General features: G+C 44.1%; 1 protein-coding gene across 1 annotated transcript; it reads right to left on the bottom strand.

Moving 5' to 3' along the window:
• Positions 1–1,491: 1,491 nt before the first annotated feature.
• On the bottom strand, positions 1,492–5,728 carry LOC113706071 (uncharacterized). The gene is made up of 3 exons (XM_027227961.2): positions 4,672–5,728; positions 2,122–2,207; positions 1,492–1,578 (listed from the first exon to the last, which is right to left on the bottom strand). Exons 1-3 carry the CDS (start codon positions 5,726–5,728, stop codon positions 1,492–1,494), a joined length of 1,230 nt encoding a protein of 409 aa, XP_027083762.2.
• Between the last annotated feature and the right edge of the window lie 15,905 nt (positions 5,729–21,633).

Below are 21,633 nucleotides of genomic sequence, written 5' to 3' on the forward strand. Positions count from 1 at the left end.
CCTCAACTCGAGAAGAGGCTTGCGCCCACCCTAGCACAGCCCCCTCTCCTGCTGACGTCGGGGGGCGCCCCTCATGCAGGTCCGGTCCACTTGGGGGTCGGGTCCGCGGAGGAGCACGCGCGGGAGACGCCGCCCCCCAGTTTGTGGCACTTCCGCCACATCGTCCTCCTGAAGCCAGGCCAGGCCCTCTCCATGCACGACTTCGGCCGCTTCTGTCCCCCCTGAGGGCTGTCTATTAACGACCGAGCCCAATTCCATGAGGTGGCTCGTGAGCTAGTAACGGGTTCGGTCCTTCCGCGTGACAAGAGGTGGATGGAGCTCGTCAGCCCGCCCGAGCTTCAAGATATGTACTTCACCGCCCAAATTCAAGTAAGTTCCTTACCGTTTAGGCCAGTTGTACCACCACTTTTCGGCTAAATCACGCTGTGCTAACCTCTTCTTTCTTCACCTCAAGCCAATGCCGTTGGAACCGCCCTGGTGACCCGCTTCTCCGAACCGTCTCCCGACCTGGAGAAGTTGCAGAAGAAGAATCGGGAGACAGAGCAGAGGCTTGCCCAGGCCCTTAAGGAGGCAGACTCCCTTAAGGCCAAGATGGGCAAGGCCGAGAAGGAGTTGGAAGCGACCCAAATCCAGCTCGCCTCCGCCCGGTCCGAGTTGGACCAGGAGAAGAAGGGCGTGGTGAAGCTGAAGGAGGACCACGCTATGGAGCTCTCCGGCACCGTCAGCCGGGAGCGCAAGAAGGCTGTTCGGGAGTTCATCTCTTCCAAACAGTTTGCCGAAGACGTTGCCCTCCTCAACCAACCCATCCTCCAGGTCGGCTTCACGCGAGCCCTTGACCAGGTGAAGGGCCTTAACCTGCCTAGCTTCAACTTAGCTGACTTCAAGGACTACAATCCCGCGGCTGAGGAGAAGCTGAACTGGCTTTTCAATGGGTACTGCAAGGGGCATTCCCTGAAGGACCTGGTGGGCAGGAGCGACGTGGGGACCAACCTAGCGGAGGTTCCCTTGGAGGAGGGCGAAACTTCCGACAGAGCTCTTGGGAAAGAGCCGGTGGCTTAGGGATGTTTAGGGGGATCGAGCTGTACATAGCCAGGTTTTCATATCTGAAGGGGCACTGAACTCTCCATCTGGAGTAGAGAGAAAGCATATCTTCCCCAGTGTGAAGGGTGCGGATATCTAGCATCACCAACTCTCCCAGTATATGAAACCTGCTGCCGTGTTTTTCTCATGTCAGCAGTCACCTGCAAGAGGTTTGTCCGCCTAAGGGTAGCGACCACTCCAGAAACTCTTTCCATGTGAAACCTGCTGCCGTGTTTTCCTCCTGACAGCAGTCACCTGCAAGAGGTTTGTCCGCCTAAGGGTAGCGACCACTCCAGAAACCCTTTCCATTTTCCTTTTATAGTTCGACAGGTTTTGTAATAGATAGGTTGTATATACGTAATTCGAATGAAATCATCTAATCCCGATTTGCAATTCTCGCCTGCGCCAACTCTAACAATCAAGACCATATGCCGACCTCCCGGGTCGAGCACCAAATAGAGCAGCCAAAGTGGTATGCTGACTTCCCAGGTCGAGCATCTGTTAAACTTTAAGTTAACAACTAAATTGTCAAGGACCACAAACTAGGGCTTCAACAAATTATGTAAAATTAAGTCGCGATGTGCCGACCATCTGGGTCGAGCACCACACTTCCAAGGCAGCCATGTCGACCTCGTGGGTCGAGCGTCGAACTCCCCGATTTTAACAAACTGCACCGAAATAGTTTATGACATGCTGGCCTCCGGGGTCGAGCATCAAACCTTCAAGGCAGCCATGCCGATCTCCTGGGTCAAGCGTCAGGCTCCCAAACTTTAACAAACTGCTTCAAAGTAAGTCACGGTGTGCCGACCTCCCGGGTCGAGCCTCCGACTCTCAAATCTTAAAGTTTTGAGCCACACCGACCTCCTGGGTCGAGCACCGGCTCTCAAACTTCCAGGAACGTCGAACTCTCGAATTTTAACAAACTGCATCAAAATAGTTTATGACATGCTGGCCTCCGGAGCCGAACACCAGACTTTAAAGTTTTAAACCATGCCGACCTCCCGGGTCGGGCACCAACTTTAAAGACATTCTATTCATTACCGTGGGAACTGAAGAAGCGCTGAGTTTCCCCTGATCGAACTGACCTGATGAACTCGGCGTGCTGATGAGAAGAGCGTGTCCCAAACCTGCAAAGCAAATAAGAGAGTGGTCTAACTAGGAGGCCCCGAGGTTGTCCCCGAGGGCACTCCGATGGTTAAGTGAGTTTTCCGGTAAGGGAAGTTCTCGGGAAATAAAGAGTCGGGAGTAGTATGTTGATAATGAGCGTACCTTGTATAGTTGGTGTGCGTTACCATTTATATCTGCTTGTGAGTCCTACCTCCGTACGTTTCGAGACCTGCCCGGGATAACCTCAATCCCGCGCTGAAGGGGATTCTCCCCGCCCTCTGCAGGATTGTTTCCCAGAGCCTCTCGGAGCCCTAGTGCTGGTGTGCCCCAGGACAGTTGTTAGGGGCCTGGGGCCCAGACCCAGCTCCGACCTTCCTGGGCTGCCATGTGCCTAGGTCCAGGACGGGGTCTCTGCACTAGCCCATTAGATTAGGTAGGGCTTCCAAGCAGACCTAATCTACACCCTTGCCACGTGGGAGCTCAGCGTCGCACTGCTCTGCCGTGGTCACCTCCGGTACAGTGTCGTTACTGAAAAAGTTGCCCCCGTGTCCTTTCAGTTATCGCGTCTCTTCGGTTTCCGTACCGCTCTTAAATGCGTTCACATGGGGCGATTCAAATTCAGACAGCCGTTTCCCCCCATTTCACCCCCTATAAATAGGAGTTGCCAAATTTCATCCGACTCTATTTGCCATTTTCTTCTCCTCGTATGCCGACTTCCCGAGTCGAGCATCTGTTAAACTTTAAATTAACAACTAAATTGTCAAGGACCATAAACTAGAGCGTCAACAAATTATCTAAAATTAAGTCGCGATGTGCCGACCATCTGGGTCGAGCACCATACTTCCAAGGCAGCCATGCCGATCTCTTGGGTCGAGCGTCGAACTCCCCGGTTTTAACAAACTGCATCGAAATAGTTTATGACGTGTCGGCCTCCGGGGTCGAACATCAAACCTTCAAGGCAGCTATGCCGACCTCTTGGGTCGAGCGTCAGGCTCCCAGACTTTAACAAACTGCTTCAAAGTAAGTCACGGTGTGCTGACTTCCCGGGTCGAGCCTCCGACTCTCAAATCTTAAAGTTTTGAGCCACGCCGACCTCCTGGGTCGAGCACCCACTTTCAAACTTCCAGAACAACCATACCGACCTCCTGAGTTGAACGTCGAACTCCCGGATTTTAACAAACTGCATCAAAATAGTTTATGACGTGCCGGCCTCCGGAGCCGAACACCAGACTTTAAAGTTTTAAACCATGCCGACCTCCCGGGTCGGGTACCAACTTTAAAGACATTCTATTCATTACCATTCATCATCCAAGCCCCCCACTAGGACACTTACCATTGTCTGAGTGTGCTAGTGTAGGATTTGAAATTAAAAGTTAAACGGCATCAATAACGATGAACTTAAAACTTGAAAGTCGAACATTTATTCAATGATGAACTTGTGTGTGGAACATTTATTGTGTGTAGGATAGACAGTAAGATACTCTGGGCCAATCTATTTCACGAACAATCGCAAATTCGAGAAGTGTCAAATGCGTGGTACCTCTACTCCATCTAGTTTCGCAAGCCTGCAGTACCTAACTCGGCTCGCCTCTAGGACCTTGTATGGTCCCTCCCAATTCGGGTCAAGTTTGTTGGAACTATGAACTCGGCTGATAGAGTTCTTTCTTAAGACGAGGTCTCCTGGTTGGTACTGCGTGCTCCGTACTTTTGCGTTATGATAGCGGGCGAGTTGGCTTTTGTACTTAGCCATCCGTCTCGCCGCTTCCTCGCGCTTGGCCTCCAACATGTCCAAGTTACAACTCAACTCTTCTTCATTGGCTGGCGCAACGAAGTTCTGTGTCCGAGGCGAGGGGAGACCGATCTCCGCGGGCACTACCGCCTCTACCCCATAAGTCAGGGAGAACGGGGTCTAGCGAGTGGCCGTCCTGGGGGTAGTGCGGTAAGCCCAGAGGACACTAGGGAGTTCATCTAACCAGTTAGATTGGGCCAGTTCCAACTTAGTCTTTAATCCTTGCAGAATGGTTCGGTTAGCGTTTTTCACCTGGCCATTGGCCTGGGGGTGGCCGACCGATGTGAAATATTGGTTGATCCCGAGCTCAGCGCACCAATTCTTGAAGGGATTTTCGGCGAACAGGCGCCCATTGTCAGATATCAAGACATGCGGAATCCCGAAGTGGCAGACTATGTTTTTTCAGAAGAATTTCTGAACTGCCTTTCCAGAGATAGTGGCCAGAGGCTCCGCTTCCATCCACTTTGTGAAGTAGTCGATAGCCACCACGAGGTGCTCGTATCTCTCCGGGACTCGAGGGAAATGCCCCAAGAGGTCTATCCCCCACTGAGCAAAGGGTTATGGGTTATGGATGGGAATCATTTTCCGAGCTGGCTGGTGGCGCAGCAGGGCGTGCACCAGGCAAACTCGACATTTCTGAACAAGTGCCGCGGCATCTCGAAACACCGAGAGCCAATAGTAGCCTAAGAGCATACACTTTTTGGCCAACAGCCGGAATCCCACATGTGCTGCACATAAGTCTTCGTGAACTTCACGGAAGATGTAGTCGCATTCCTCAGGAGTCACGCACTTTAGCCAGAGAGACAGATACGACCTCCTATAGAGGGTCCCCCCAGCGTAGGCGTACTTAGCAGCTCTGAACTGCAGTCGGCGGGTCTCGATTTTGTTCTCAGGGAGGGCACCCGAGTTGAGGAAATCCGCGATGGGGGTCATCCAAGAGGCCGGGTTGTCTATAGCCAAGACATGGACCTGGTCAATCCTTTTCAGCTTGACCACCTCCACCAGGACTTCCTTGCTCAAGTGGGCAAACGAGGAGGACGCCAATTTCGACAGGGCGTCCGCCCGCTTGTTCTGTGATCTCGGCACCCGCTCGATCTCAAAAATGTCAAACAGGACTCTCGCCTCCCGTACCTTAGACAAATATTTCTTCATGACGTTCTCCTTGGCCTCGTACTTCCCGCGGATTTGGTTGACTACGAACTGAGAGTCGCTCCGGACTTTGATCGCAGTTACACCCATCTGGTGGGTTATCCGCAACCTTGTCAATAGGGTCTCGTATTCGGCCTCATTGTTGGACGTCGGGAAGTCAAATCGAAGTGCGTAGGTCAGCTCTTCCCTAGTGGGCGAGGTGAGCAGCATTCCGGCACCGCTCCCTTCGTTACTTGAGGCCTCGTCTACGAACAGTACCCACGGCTCTTCCTGCCGTACCTCCGTGGGCGGAGAGTTTGGTTCAGCTATGGACAAACTTGCCCCCTCAGCAAGGAAGTCTGCCAGGGCCTGAGTTTTGATAGCAGTACGGGGCTGATAGCTGATGTCATGCTCGACCAATTCGACGGCCCACTTGGTCATCCTACCCGAGACCTCAGGTTTCGTGAGTATCTGCCATAAGGACTGATTCGTCAAGACAACAATGTTGTGGGTCTGGAAATAAGGTCGAAGTTTCCGGACGGCATGCACCAAGGCGATGACTAATTTCTCTGCCGGTGTGTACCGCGTTTCCGGCCCCTGTAAAGCACGGTTGACGTAGTACATTGGCCTCTGAGCTCCCTTGTCCTCCCGCACCAAAACCGCGCTAACGGCCTCATTGCAAGCGAATAAGTATAGGAACAGAGTTTCTCCCTACTCCGGGGCGGTCAGAGCAGTCAACTCAGCCAGGTAGGCCTTTAGGTTGACGAAAGCTTTCTGGCATTCCTCAATCCATTGAAAGTCCTTAGGTGCTTTCAAAATTCGAAAGAAGGGTAGCCCCCTCACCGCGGAGCGCAAGTGGAATCTATTCAGGGCGTCCATCCTTCCCGTGAGCCGCTGGATCTCCTTTATATTCCTCGGAGGGGCCATGTCAAGGATGGCCTGGAGCCTATACGGGTTGGCTCGGATCCCCTCTCGGGACACCAAGAATCCTAGGAACCTGCCTGACCTAACTCCGAAGGTACATTTCTTCGGGTTCAGTCGCATCCGACTCTCCCATAGGATACTCAAGATCTCCCTCAGGTCGGGGATGAGCCGCTGGTCAGTTCGGCTTTTGACAATCATGTCATCCACGTAGACTTCCATGCTCCTGCCGATCTGATTCTGGAACAATTTGTTGATCAGGCGCTGGTAGGTAGCTCCAGTATTTTTTAGCCCGAATGGCATGGTCCGGTAGCAGTAAGTTCCTTCCTTAGTGATGAGGGAGGTCTTCTCCCGGTCTTCCTCGGCCATTTCTATCTGGTGGTATCTCTTGAAAGTATCCAGAAAACACAAAACGTCAAAATCCACAGTAGAATCCACTAACCTGTCGATCTTTGGCAGGGAAAAGCAATCCTTTGGACAGGCCTTATTGAGATCCGTGAATTCCATGCACATCCTTCAGGACTGGTCCTCCTTCTTCACCAGGACAGGATTAGCTAACCAGGTCGGGTAATACATCTCTAGGATGATTTTGGATTCCAGCAGCCTGTCGACCTCCCTCCGGATCACCTCGTTCCTTTCTAGGGCAAAGCTCCTCTTCTTCTGCTTCACCGGTGTAAGGATCGAAAACAACCTAAGAGGGGGGTGAATTAGATTTTCTAAAACCAGATAAGATATAGGTCACTTTTTTTCTGGCCTGCCCTTCTTTTCTCGAAAATCACTCAATGGATCAGATTACAAGATAGCTCAGTTGTTCGTGAAATGAAGAGATGAACAGTTTATAGAGTAGAGCTGTAAACAGAAGTAGAGAGACAAATCAGGTTTCAAACTCCACTCGAGTTTGAAATACACTTTATATAACAAGCTACTTCAGGTTGAACAGACTTGCAACCAATATCTTGTGTACAAGGGAAGGATCACTTCCTTCTTGCCCCAAACCACACTTGGTCAAGCAAGGAAGTTTTACAAACACTCAAATAATCCTCACAATGCTACACTATTGAAGAAGCTATATCACACCTGAAAAGTTACAATAAAATTGCACAAACTGAGAATACAAGAGTTCCTTTTGAGTATTCTAACACTAGAATCACTCACGATTTGATGTAGACTTGATGTACAAAGTTACTCTGAGGTGGTTGACTTTTTTCCTTTTAAAGGAGACCAAGAAATTCTTCAATTAATGTTGTCAACGGATAGAACGCAACTGAAGAGTCAACTAGCCGTTGGTGCTATCGAACGTCCGATATTCAGTTTTTATGCGTCCGAACGAGATCAATGAGTTTTAGAAGTTTTCTTGAATTTCTTAGGATGTCCGATCCCCTATCACCATGCGTCCGAGGGTAAGATGCACACTTGGAAGTTCCTCTTCAATTCCTTCGGACGGCCGATGCGTCCAATGTGTTGCGTCCGAAGTACAGCAACGCTTGTCAGACGTCCGATACTCAGGTGTTGAGCGTCCGATCGTGATCAGTAATCGTAGAAGCCCTGGCTTGTCCTCTTCAGAAGTCCGAGTCTGAGTTCTTCACACGTCCGAAGTTACTCAAAGGATGTCGGACGTCCGATACTCTCTTTTTGTGCGTCCGACATTTTCCTCAGTACTTTTCATCCTTTTTTATCTTCTTTTTGCTTTAAGTCCACAGACCTGTTTAGTGTCATTTCTGAAAAAGGTCTCTACAAAAAGTATTAGTAACATCCATTTATTTTGTACTCATCAAAAGATATGAATTAAGATAAACAATCTCCCCCCCTTTTGATGATAACAAAACATTTGGATAGAACAAAAATATACGAATTGGGGTATAACAACTCCCCCTAACGAGGTGCATGAGTATACAGGAAGAAACGCAACTCCCCCTGAAACTGACTCCCCCTAACTAGTTACTCTACACCATCAGTGCTAATCCAATTCTTTCCCTTTTTATCATCACAAAAGTGGGTATCAGTTTTGATACCAGCAGCATCAGATAACATCAGTACGATCCAACAGAAACATTAACTATAACACGCAATTTGATAACACGGATTTTTCAATCAGATAATATCAGCAAAATTCATTCATGTTCAGCAAAATCTGGAATCAACAGAAACATTCATAACAAACACATTCATTTAGCAGATTCCATAACAAACAACCATTCATAACAACCATCCATAACAAACATTCATAACAAACGCTTAGTCATAACATCCATAAACCGTAGAAAATATCCAGTTGTACAAACCAGGAGTACAACACTTAGTACATAGCATACGAAACGTTTTGCAATGCAAAAGACGAACTATAGTCCTAGATTAAGGTGCAGTGACCTAGTAGTGCCAAGATGGTGATTTTAGATGATCCAGGCCACCTCCTGGCCAGACGAAACTGTTCAGGGTTCTCTTCTTCCTCAGTTTCTTCATCATCATCTTCATATGCTTCCTCAGTTATTGGAGCCTTCCCTATATCCTTGGGTTGAGAACTGGAAGCTGGTGTGGTCTCAGTACCAGTAGTTGGCCATGTGGGCTCAGGTCTTGGCTCTTTCCCATGAACATTTGCATTATTTTCAGGTATTGGAAGGACAAGAAGGTTTCTTTTTTCAATGAAGGAGGATTGTTGAGCAGGGGTCATGGTCATCATGAGACCATCTTCAATAAGCAAGACATGCTGTTTGAGGTCTTCAAGCAAGGATATGACTTCAGAATTGGAAGATAAGGACTTGCTGGCAGACTTTCTAGAATGAATGGTGAAAGGAGAAACATAGTCTGACTGATCACGAGAAATCCTAGGAGTGACAAGGGTTTCATGAAAATTTTTCCTTCTAGACTCAGTCACAGTCTCCTTATAGCACCAATGGCCATCAAAAAATCTTAAGTTCTTTCTTTCAAAATAAGTTTTCGAAAAAACTGTTGAAGCACTGTTTTTGGGAGATTTTCCAGAAAAAAGTATTTTAAACTGAGCAAAGATAGGATTCAGAAATTTACCATAAGAGAACTTTCTACAACTATCAGTGCTAATTTTGAGCAGAAACTTGCACATCACAAAATCAAAGTCAATACGGATTTTTTCAACAAAACAGTAGAAAAGATAGAGTTCCATTTTGTTTGCATCTGTTCTGTGGCCGTCAGTTGGCACCAACAGATTTGAAATGATGGTGAAGATGATCAGATTTTGAGGACTGAGATCATCTAATCTTGCCTCAGCAGGAGTGTTGAATTTTGTTTGAAAATATGTCATGAGTTTAGTATTGTAAAAATGATGATAGGCAGAAGGGAATTCCTCATACGAAAAGAAGTTTGCAATTTTTCTTTTGTAACCATCTTCAATCTTTGTTTTCAAAATGGAGTTTACAATGTCAGGTGTTAAGGTGATGTTCACAGAGTTGACCCTAAAGATGAGTTCTGTGTGTGAGTTACCCTTTCTAAAATTAGCAAAGAACTGATAAAGCATGTCAGGGTAAAAGGTATTAGGAATGGTCAGAAGATGAACCTATTTTTGGAATTCAAACAGTTTAATAACAGGTTCAAGATCAAGCTTACGAAATTCGTTGGGAAGGATGAGCCTTTAGATGATGAACCTTTTTTGAGAGACTAACTCATATCTGTCTCTGATTTCATCATCAATGAATTTTGGAAGAGGAGTTGGTTCTGTTACGGGCTGAGATACTGGATTCTTTCTAGAGCGTTTCCCTTTCGAGGTTTGTGTGGCAAATGCCTCCACATTTTGAGTTTCAGATCTTGTCCTTGGAGACTTCCTGGTGGAGGGTTCAGGTGTTTGCTGATTCTCAGCAGTATTTCCCTCATTCTGCTGATCAACAGAGGGATCAGCAGATGGCTTTTTCTTGGATTAGGGAGTGCTCTTCCTTTTTGCAGTTCTCTTTTCTTTTCCAGATGACCTTGTGACAGTTTCATCACCCTAGATAGTCTGCTCTGCTTCCTCATTTCCACCAACAATGTTCCCTTCAGAGTTCTGCCCTTCCATCTGCTCATCAGATGATTCACCAGTTGGAGTAACCAGTTTTCTTTGGGCAGTTTGCTTTACTTTACCACCACGGGTCACCATCTTCTTTTTAGGTGCCTCAGTAGATGGTTCCACAATTTCAATATTCTCATCTCTAAGCCTAAAGGACCGTCCGGCACTAGTAGATCCTCCTCTGATTCTAACCATGATGCAATGTGGATATGGTTTTTGACGCAGAATGTGGTGTATAGATGAAGAGTGCAGTATGAGCCAACTAAAATGCACTAAAATGTCGCAAGGAGAGAATTATGTGAAGTTAGGGTTTCGTATGTAAATTGAGAGTTTTGGGATAGTTGGGGGTTAGGAGTGATTCTTATGAGTGGTTAATGATCAATAGAGGTGTAATAGAGTTGGTTGAGTCAATTTCTTGGAACTTGGATTGATGAGAGAGGAATTTGAATTTCAAATATGACAGGAAACTGAAAGGTTGCGTCCGACACTATGGAAGAGAATGAACTGGAAAGAATGGATAACTGCCTTATAGGGTTCAATTTTTTAGTGTCGGACGTCCGAACGAAGTGAAGCGTCCGACACAACCGTCCGAACCAGGGTTTTTCTGAAACTAGATGAAGAACACTGTCGGACGTCCGTTCCAATTCATCGGACGTCCGATAAAGATTGACCAGAAACAAAACTTAGAATATTTTTTCTGAAACGCCCAGTTTTGTTCTAAAGAACACAAATTGATTCAGTGGAAGAGCTTTTGTGAGGATATCAGCGATTTGCTCTTTAGAACAAACAAACTGAACACGAATTACTCCCTTTGAGACAAGATCACGAATGAAATGATGCTTTATATCAATGTGCTTAGTCCAAGAGTGCTGAATGGGATTTTTTGTCAGATTAATTGCACTAGTGTTGTCACAGTACTTAGGTACACATTCATACACTAAACCAAAATCATTCAATGTATTTTTCATCCATAACAATTGAGCACAACAAGCACCAGCAGCAACATATTCAGCTTCAGTAGTGGACAATGAGATAGCATTTTGTATTTTACTAAACCAAGATACCAAATAATTTCCAAAAAAGTAGCATATATCAGTAGTACTTTTCCTATCTATTTTACAACCACCGAAATTAGCATCAGAGAATCCACATAAGGGAAGTTCATGACATTTTGGATACCACAAGCCAAAGTTTAAGGTTCTTTTAAGATATCTAAAATTCTTTTTACCACATTCAAGTGTGATTCCTTTGGACAGGATTGAAATCGAGCACATAAGCATACAGCAAACATGATGTCAGGCCTACTGGCAGTTAAATAAAGTAAACTTCCAATCATACCTCTGTACTTCTTTTCCTTAACTTTTGTACCTTCCTTATCTTTGTCAAATTTGGTAGAGGTACACATAGGTGTTCCAACATGCTTTTAATCTTCCATTCCAAATCTTTTCAGCAGCTCCTTGGTGTATTTTGCTTGATTTATAAATGTTCCATCTTGGATTTGAACCACTTGGAGTCCAAGAAAGAAGTTCAACTCTCCCATCATGCTCATCTCAAATTCTTTTTGCATGATGATGGAAAAATCCTTGCACAAGCTCTCATTAGTAGCACCAAATATGATATCATCCAAATATATTTGCACAATTAAAAGGTTTCGTGAGTTTTATCTTGTGAAAAGTGTAGTATCTATAATGCCCCTTTTAAAATCATTTTCAATCAAAAAAACCTCTCAAACGTTCATACCATGCTCTAGGAGCTTGTTTTAATCCGTATAAAGTTTTTGAGAGTTTAAAAACATGATTTGAATAAGATTTATTTTCAAAACCAGGAGGTTGGTCAACATAGACTTCTTAATCTATAAAGCCATTTAAGAAGGCACTTTTAACATCCATCTGAAATAATTTAAAATTCTTGAAACATGCAAATGTTAGAAACATTCTAATGGACTCCAGCCTAGCTACGGGTGCAAAGGATTCATCAAAGTCTATTCCCTCTTCTTGGGTGTATCCCTTAGCCAACAGCTTGGCTTTATTTCTAACAACCTCCCCTTTTTCATTCATTTTGTTGCTAAAAACCCACATTATGCCAATGATAGGATGGTTTTATGGTCTAGCAACCAGTGTCCAAACTTTATTTCTTTTAAATTGGGTTAACGCTTCTTCCATACCTAAAATCCAGTGCTCATCATTCAATGCATCAACAATATTTTTAGGTTCAAAATGTGATACTAAAGCAAGGTTATCTACCAGATGTCTAGAAGAACGAGTTCTGACCTTTTCAGATGGATCACCAATTATAAGCTCCCTGGGATGGTTCTGGACAAATTTTCAGGTTCTTGGAAGATCATTAGGAGTAGTGGTATCTCTGTCATTCGCTTCTCCAGTTGGACTGTCCTGTGTATCAGTATCCTTTAAATCAGTTTCTGGTGAAGCAAAGCCATGATCATTGATTGCTAACTTTTTTAATTCTTCTTGAACACCTATATCATCATTTTCACCACAACTCATGGAAATGTCACCGTTAGATTCATCAAAAGTAATGTGTATTGCATCCTCTATAACCAGTGTTCTACTATTATAAACTCTGAAGCCTCTTTTGTTTTCACAATATCCCAAGAAAATTCCCTCATCAGATTTCTTATCAAACTTTTCAAGATGTTCCTTGATGTTCAAAATAAAACATTTACAACCAAAAACTTTAAAGTAACCAACAACAGGCCTTTTTTCAAACATGAGCTCATAGGAAGTTTTGTTCAGGATTGGTTTTAAGAGAAATCTGTTCATGGTATAACAGGCTGTGTTTATGATTTCAACCCAAAAATACTTTGGTAAATTGCATTCACTAAGCATGGTTCTAACAGTCTCTTGGAGAGTTCTATTTTTTCTTTCCACAACACCATTTTGTTGGGGGACTCTAGCAATAGAGAATTCATGTGTGATGCCATTGTTATCACAAAAATCTGGAAAGCCACAAAAACGAAATTCAGTACTATTATCACTTCTAATTTTGATAATCTTCAAGCCAACCAAGTTCTGAACTTTAGCAAACAGTGACCAAAGTTCTTGAAAGCATCATCTTTATGTGCAAGAAACATTACCCATGTATATCTGGAATAATCATCAACAACAACAAAACAGAATCTCTTATCACCAAGACTTGTAGTTTGTGTAGGACCAAACAGATCAAGATGTAAAAGTTCTAGTGCTTTTGAAGTAGAAACACACTTCTTGGGTTTAAAAGATACCTTGACTTGTTTTTCAAATTGGCAAGCATCATATATCCGGTCCTTTTCAAATCTGATTTTTGGGAGACCTCTAACAAGATCTTTTTTAGAAATTTCTTTTAGCAAATCCATATCGAAGTGACAAAGCCTTTTATGCCACAACCATGGGTCCTCATTTGCAACTTTGAGACATTTGAGATAGGAGGAATCAATTTTTTCAAGGACAACTACATAGATATCATTAACTCTTTTTCCTTTGAAAACAATATTGAACTTTGAGTCAGAAATGAGACATTCAAGTTTCTTGAACAGTACCAGCAGATTCCTATCACACAGTTGGCTAACACTTAATAAATTGTAGTTCAAATTGTTAACAAGAAGAATATTGTGGATAAAGGTTTGACCATTCTTACCAACATCACCAATACCAACAGTTTTGACTTGGTTATCATATCCAAACGTTACCTTTCCACTTGCTTTTTGCTTGAGTTTAATGAAGTGAGATGCATCACCCGTCATATGTTTTGAACATCCACTATCAATAAATCATTTTGATTCTTTAGCAGTAGTATTCAGGTTCACCTACACACAAAACCACAAGATAATACTTGGTACCCTTTACATGTTGGGTCCTTGAGAGTTAGCATTATGTCTAACCATCCACATACATCTCATGCTATTTTTCATGTTTTTCTTAACATAGCAGTTGCTATTCATGTGACCAAAGTGGCAACAGAAATTACATACTGACATTGGATCAATCAAACGAATTGGTTTAATGAATCTGACTTGCCTTCTCCTATGGATAGCAAACTCATTTGCGTTTTGATTCAGTTTTATTTGATGAGAGTTAAGATGAGGTTTAATGTCATTCTTTTGAAGACAGTTCTGTTTCATATGATGTAACAATTTGCATAAGTCATCCATCCTTTTTCTTAGACAACATTGTTCACTTTTGAGTGTGTCACAAAAATTTTTCTTTTTGTTGAGTTCAGCAAGCACATCAGTTTCAGTTCTTTTCAAGTTTTCATTTTCATGCTTAAGACACTTGTTTTGTCGAAAAAGATTTGCATTGTCTTGAATCAGAAAATTAATTTTCTATTTTAGTTCTTTGTTTTTAATATAAGATTCTTTCAAATTATTAACATCATCATCAGATTCATTGTCACTATCAGTTTGGTAAGTACAAGAGGTTATCTCATCATCACCAATGGCCATGAAAGCCACTTGAGTAGATTCCTCTTCTTCCTCAACTTCACCTTCTGAGTTGCAATCATTCCAGGTGATCTAGAAATTGTTGAACTTTGGTTTTCGTTCAACCTTGTTCTCCTTCTTTTTCTTTATTGGACACTCATTTGCATAGTATCCTGATTGACCACATTCGAAACACTTATCAGTCTGCTTCTTGTTGAACTCCAGTTTCCCTTTGTTTCTAAAGTCATTAGACTGATTTGGGAAGGAATTGCTAGATCCACCTTTCCTGAATTTTCTCTTGTTAAGTATTCTTTTGAAATCTCGTGTGATGAGTGCAATATCACTGTCATCACCTTCCAAATCATTTTCATCCTGTGAAATTGTTTCATCTTCGTCTTGTGATGCTTTCAGAGCAATATTCTTTCTTGCCTTGGTGTCTTCTTCATCCTGCATCTTAGATTTAAGTTTTAGTTCATAAGAGATTAGAGAGTTAATCAGAGATTCAATGGATAAAGTATTCAGATCTTTAGCTTCCTCGATGGCGGTCACTTTGCTCTCCCAGTCCTTTGATAGAGCATTCAGAATTTTTTAGTTCTTTTCACCTAGAGAATACTCCTTCTCAAGCACCTCTAAATCTTTGATCAGATCATTAAATCTGCAATACATTTTATCAATATTTTCATGAAACTCCATCTTGAAAGATTCATACTTGGTAACCAGAATGGATTTCTTTTGCTCTCTCATATTTTCGCTTTCTTCGTGGATCTCTCTAAACTTATCCCAAATTTCTTTTGCAGATCTGCAGCCTTTGACTCTAATGGACTCATTTGACTCTAATACACTGTATAGAACATTCATAGCCTTAGCATTTAGAGTGAGATGAGTTCTATCTTCAGCAGTCAACTCATTTCTGGTTTTTTGTCTCAGCCTATAGGTAATTTCATCAACAACAGTCGCGTCATATGGACCTTCACTAACAATAAACCACAATTCAATATCAATGGATTGTAAGAATATAATCATCCTTTCCTTCCAACTCACATAGTTTAACCCATTGAACATTGGAGGTCTAGTGACAGATTGTCCCTCAAAGAACATGGCATTGTTGGTTCTCATTTTTACTCCCAAGCTGATTGAGCTTAATCTCTATGAGTCCAAACTCTGATACCAATTGTAAGGATCGAAGACAACCTAAGAGGGGGGTGAATTAGGTTTTCTAAAACCAGATAAGATATAGGTCACTTTTTTTCTGGCCTGCCCTTCTTTTCTCGAAGATCACTCAATGGATCAGATTACAAGATAGCTCAGTTGTTCGTGAGATGAAGAGATGAACAGTTTATAGAGTAGAGCTGTAAACAGAAGTAGAGAGACAAACCAGGTTTCAAACTCCACTTGAGTTTGAAATACACTTTATATAACAAGTTACTTCAGGTTGAACAGACTTGCAACCAATATCTTGTGTACAAGGGAAGAATCACTTCTTTCTTGTCCCAAACCACACTTGGTCAAGCAAGAAAGTTTTACAAATACTCAGATAACCCTCACAATGCTACACTATTGAAGAAGCTATATCACACCTGAAAAGTTACAATAAAATTGCACAAGTTGAGAATACAAGAGTTCCTTTTGAGTATTCTAACACTAGAATCACTCACGATTTGATGTAGACTTGATGTACAAAGTTACTCTGAGGTGGTTGACTTTTTTCCTTTTAAAGGAGATCAAGAAATTCTTCAATTAATGTTGTCAACGGATAGAAGGCAACTGAAGAGTCAACTAGCCGTTGGTGCTATCGAACGTCCGATATTCAATTTTTATGCGTCCGAACGAGATCAATGAGTTTTAGAAGTTTTCTTGAATTTCTTAGGATGTCCGATCCCCTATCACCATGCGTCCGAGGGTAAGATGCACACTTGGAAGTTCCTCTTCAATTCCTTCGGACGGCCGATGCGTCCAATGTGTTGCGTCCGAAGTACAGCAACGCTTGTCAGACGTCCGATACTCAGGTGTTGAGCGTCCGATCGTGATCAGTAATCGTAGAAGCCCTGGCTTGTCTTCTTCAGAAGTCCGAGTCTGAGTTCTTCACACGTCCGAAGTTACTCAAAGGATGTCGGACGTCCGATACTCTCTTTTTGTGCGTCTGACATCTTCCTTAGCACTTTTCATCCTTTTTTATCTTCTTTTTGCTTTAAATCCACTGACCTGTTTAGTGTCATTTCTGAAAAGGGTCTTTACAAAAAGTATTAGTAACATCCATTTGTTTTGTAATCATCAAAAGATATGAATTGAGATAAACAACCGGCTTGAAGCGAGAATCCACGTTGAGGTGGTGGACGGCCAGGTCAGTCAGAATCCCGGGCATGTCTTCAACCATCCATGCGAAGACCTGGGAGTATTCCCTTAACAGGGCCTTTAAACCCTCCTTCTCCTCGGAAGATAGCGACGAGCCAATGCGGAGGACCTGATCGGGCCGGTTCTCCCTCAAGGGGAACTCCTCAGTCTCGTCCTGGGTGCCCAACTGTTAGGCCTCCTCCCCCGAGATGTAGGACTCCAGGCTGGTCGCCTGTGCGACCACCTTCTCCTATCCCCGGAGCATGACCAAGTAGCAGGCTTTAACCACTTCTGGAACTCCATGTACCTCGGTTATTCCCCCTGGGGTGGGGAATTTGACGCTGAGGTGGAGCGAAAAGGGAATAGCCCGGAGGACGTTCAAAACGAGCCGACCCAAGAACACGTTGTACGGGGATGGTTGCTTGACCACCACGAAATTGACAGGGATGGTTCGGTACTTGGGGGCCTGCCCTACCGTGACCATCAGGGTGATCATCCCCTCTGGGTTGATAGGCGGCCCGATGAAGCCCATTAGGGGTGTTCGAGGTGGGGTCAACTGTCCGTCCTCTAGACCGAACTCTTTGAACACCCTGTAAAATAAGATGTCCACCGCGCTCCCTTGGTCGACGTACACCTTTTTCACCCGATAGTTATTGGTGACGTCTATCACGATGGCCTCGTGGTTCCCGAACGCTAGGGGAATCGCATCCTTGGACCGAAGGTGATCTCTTCGTCCATGCGCAACCGCTTCAGGGAATCATCCCCCTCGGGAGGAGGTCACCTGTTCTTCCGAACTGCATGACTGTCCCCCCCTGTGGGACCCCCAGCGATGGTGTTTATCACCCCTACTAGATTCTGGATGTCCTGGTCAAGGGAGCTTCCCAGAGGAACGTCGCACCGCTCAGGGCGGTCGCGACGCTGGCCCTCGCCCCTGTCTCCACGGTAGGTGCGTCCGGGCTCCTGGTCTGGACTATCTTGCCGCACGAATCGTCCCAAGAAGTCGCGCTGGATCAGATCCTAGATATCCCTCCGCAAGGCCCTGCACCCCTCCATGTCGTGCCCGACGTCACGGTGAAAGGCACAGTACCGGTCCTGATTCCGTTTGTTGCGAGGCGTCCCCATCTTAGGCGGCCGTTCTCCCAGATCCTCCGCCTCCATGACGGCTAGGATCTGGGATCGGGGCCGAGTCAGGGGGTGTAGCCTTTCTCCGGAAGCAGTGGCGGAGCGGGGGTTTTCTCCTTCGAGAGTTGGTCAAAAACGTTCTTCTTGGCCGGACCATCCTTGTTCTCGGGGCTGTTTCCCCGTTCTCTCCGATCTCCGAGCTCCCGATCTGACTCTCTCTTCAGGCGAGCCGCCTCCTCTGCATTAGCGGCCGCGTGCGACCTAGTCAAGAACTCCTCCAGGTCTCCGGGAGGCTTCTCGGTTAGTTTGTAGAAGAGCTCCTCTGCCCTGAACCCATTCGTGAAGGCGGCCATGACCACCTTTTCATCCTTGTCCCTGATCTGCAGGCTCTTCGTGTTGAAACGGGTCATGAAATTCCTCAGTGACTCGTCCGACTTCTGCCTGATCGCCATCAGGTGGATCGCGTTTTTCGAATAAGTCTTTGAAGAGACGAATTGGGCGACGAACTGCCTGACCAGTTCGGGGAAATTTCGTATGGACCCCGGTGCCAAACCCTGGAACCAGAGCCGAACCTTTTCCTTCAGAAACATGGGGAAGGTTTTGCAGCGGATTTCATCCGCGACGGTTTGCAGACGCATGTGCGTCAGAAAGACCGAGAGGTGGTCTTCCAGGTCGGTTGAAGGGTTATACAGCTCAATGTTCGGGATCTTGAACCTCTGGGGCAGTGGGTAGTCCTCTATCTCCGGGTAAAGGGCGAGGTGGTATAGTTGTCCTCGTACAATTGCGGCCGCAAGATCTGCTCGAGTTCGTCTCGAACAGGCTTCCACGGGGAAAGATTGCGCGGCCGGCTCTTGACAGATCGGTCAGAGGAGCGTTCAGGCTCGTTCCGCGCAGGCCTCCGCGGGGAGCGGTTTCTCGGTCTACTCCCCACAGACCGGTCGTGGGAGTACCTCTCGCTATCTCCGACCACTGAGACTCACGGGCGAGGGGGAGTCCGTGGCCGTTTCCTTCTGGAGGGGCTGGTCCCGTGACTCATCCTTCGAGGGGTCGGGGGTGATTCTTTCTCCTTCCTCTTCGTCTTGGAGATCTGTGCACCTTCGGTTTCGCCTCCCTCCTTCACTTGTCGGATCATGTCTTCAAGCATGGGGAAGTTCTCCGACACAAACTGAAGGATCTTTTGTCTCCGTTCCCCTGAAAGGGCTGAGTCCCAGGCGTCCCGTGCAGCCTCGGTCTCCCTTCGCCAGGATCCCTCGCCAGCTCCGGGATCGGTGGTCTCCACGGTTCGCTTGGAACGCGTTCTTGCCATCAACACAACTACACTTTACCTTTCGGTTCCCCCAGACGGCGCCAACTGAAAAAGCGCTGAGATTCCCCTGACCGAGCTGACCTGATGAGCTCGGCGTGCTGATGAAAAGAGCGTGTCCCAAGCCTGCAAAGCAAACAAGAGAGTGGTCTAACCAGGGGGTCCCGAGGTTGTCCCCGAGAGCACTCCGATGGTTAAGTGAGTTTTCCGGTAAGGGAAGTTCTCGGGAAATAAAGAGTCGAGAGTAGTATGTTGATAATGAGCGTACCTTGTGTAGTTGGTGTGCGTTACCATTTATACCTGCTTGTGAGTCCGACCTCCGTATGTTTCGGGACCGGCCCGAGATAACCTCAATCCCGCGCTAAGGGGGATTCTCCCCGCCCTCTGTGGGATTGTTTCCTAGAACCTCTCGGAGCCCTAGTGGTGGTGTGCCCCAGGACGGTTGTCAGGAGCCTGGGGCCGAGGCCCAACTCCGACCTTCCTGAGCTGCCACGTGCTTAGGCTCAGGACGGGGCCTCTGCAATAGGATCAATACAAATAATTATAATTCGTTAACAGCACAAGTAGAGATATTTGGATCTCTATGTATGGGGCTACAACATATAAAGCAGTGAAACTTGAATTGGAACAATTCTAGCCAAGAAGTTGGAGGGCCATTTTACACGATATTCCACCTTATACAATTACTGCATTGATTAATAAAAAAGTTTACATGAGGTAAGAATTTCAGTCTCTAATGAGTTAGATCTCGCTTGAGAGTTTAAGAAAGAAAAAGTATAAGTTAAAACTCCATGTTTAAATTTCTCTCAATTAAATTCTCTAGCATATTTTATTCTTTTTGAATTCCAGGAACCAAAAGTTTTAGGTTGTGATCAATTAAAAGTCTTGGATTCAAGTTTCATTAAATGTAAATTTTTATCTAACTTTATGTTAGTTATCATCTCACTATCTATGCATTAGTTTGTATTCTTGTTTTGTTAATCACATAGGCCCTAATTAATAACATAATCAGCATTTAAATTTAATTGGTTCAGATCTAAATATGTTCAGATGCATTTGATAACTAAAAATTGAATATCTAAATTAATTAAGTGATACTGAATTTTTTAAGTAAAATTTGCTTCAAAGAATAAGTGATAAGTTATTCACTTATCGCTTAATATAATATGTACTCAAATGTATTAGATTTAGTACTTAACAATTCATTAATTTAATATATTCAAACTTCATATTTCAAACTTCAGTTTTATCAAACGCAAACCTTAATTGTTGGCTGTAATCAATTTGTATTGATCCCACCATTGTGGGTTACATGTACTCTCACTTTAAAAAAAAAAAACAACTTTTTTCCGTTGTTTTATTCCTTGCCTTTCTTTTGGAGTTTTTCCTAGTCCTTTTATTTTCATTTTTACTTATTTATTTCCTTGTTTCAAGTGTTATCTCCAAGCGATAGTCTCCAAAAAAGTTGATCCTTAAAGGTTAAGAACGAAGATGTTGTAATGCTCAAAGCATTAAAAATGCAAACACTTGAAAATAAAGAATGAAACTAAAACTACAAGTCACTTTTTTATTTTCTAATCATCTTTTTTTATGTTAAAATGGTACATTATATATCAGAAAGTGTTACACTATGATTTTTTTTTTTTTTTAAAAAAAAAGCAAACAAAATCTAAATGCTAATTTTTTATTTTAACTATAGTGATACAGTCTAACTTATTGACAAAAAGAATTTTTCATTTTTCGTTTTTCAACATTCTAATGTTAATCTTCTCAAACAAAATTTTCAACTCAAATTAATATTTCGTTCAACTTATTCATCCTCTGGCTAAAAACATCTAACACGTCAAAAGTGAAACGGCAGAAATGTCAACTTATTAGTGTATTTCTAATAAAAAAAATTTTTAATTTTTTTAAAAAAGCCAAGAGAGAGAGAGAGAGAGAGAGGAGTTGTGACTTGCAAGTAGTAGTAGCACTTAGCAGTGGGGCAAAACAAGGAAATAACATGACTTCAAGTAGGGCTGTCAACGGGTCGGGTCCGGGCCGGAATTCATTATTTCGGATCCGGACCCGAATTACTATTCCGGACCCGGACCCGACCCGTTTACCCGACGGGTCTTTTATTCTATGTTCCGGATCCGGATCCGGCGGGTCCCGGATCCGGATCCGGGTCTACCCGAACAAATTTAGCAAAATTTATAATTTCTAATAAAAATGAAAAAAAAATATATTTGTAAACTAATTTTTAACTAATGCAAAGAAAAAACCAAATAAGAAAAGAAATCAAATTAACTTTATTAAAATACATCACTCTAATCAAATTATATTGATAAATAAATATATTTAAAATTATTAATTCATTTATATCCGGATCCGGGTCTAATACGGGCCGGAATACTATATTCCGTATCCGACCCGTTTTTTTGTTTGAC

This window comes from Coffea arabica, chromosome 8c (genome assembly GCF_036785885.1).
Source record: "Coffea arabica cultivar ET-39 chromosome 8c, Coffea Arabica ET-39 HiFi, whole genome shotgun sequence".
NCBI lineage: Eukaryota > Viridiplantae > Streptophyta > Magnoliopsida > Gentianales > Rubiaceae > Coffea > Coffea arabica.

What these genes read in the sequence shown, in the direction of transcription:
- LOC113706071 (XM_027227961.2), bottom strand. Translation starts at nt 5,728, where the DNA reads ATGTACTACGTCAACCGTGCTTTACAGGGGCCGGAAACGCGGTACACA. An exon ending in CCGGCTGTTGGCCAAAAAGT is followed by an intron (nt 2,208 to 4,671) that starts GTATGCTCTTAG and finishes TTTGCTTTGCAG; the next exon opens with GTTTGGGACACGCTCTTCTC. An exon ending in GCGCTTCTTCAGTTCCCACG is followed by an intron (nt 1,579 to 2,121) that starts GTAATGAATAGA and finishes AAAGTTTAACAG; the next exon opens with ATGCTCGACCTGGGAAGTCA.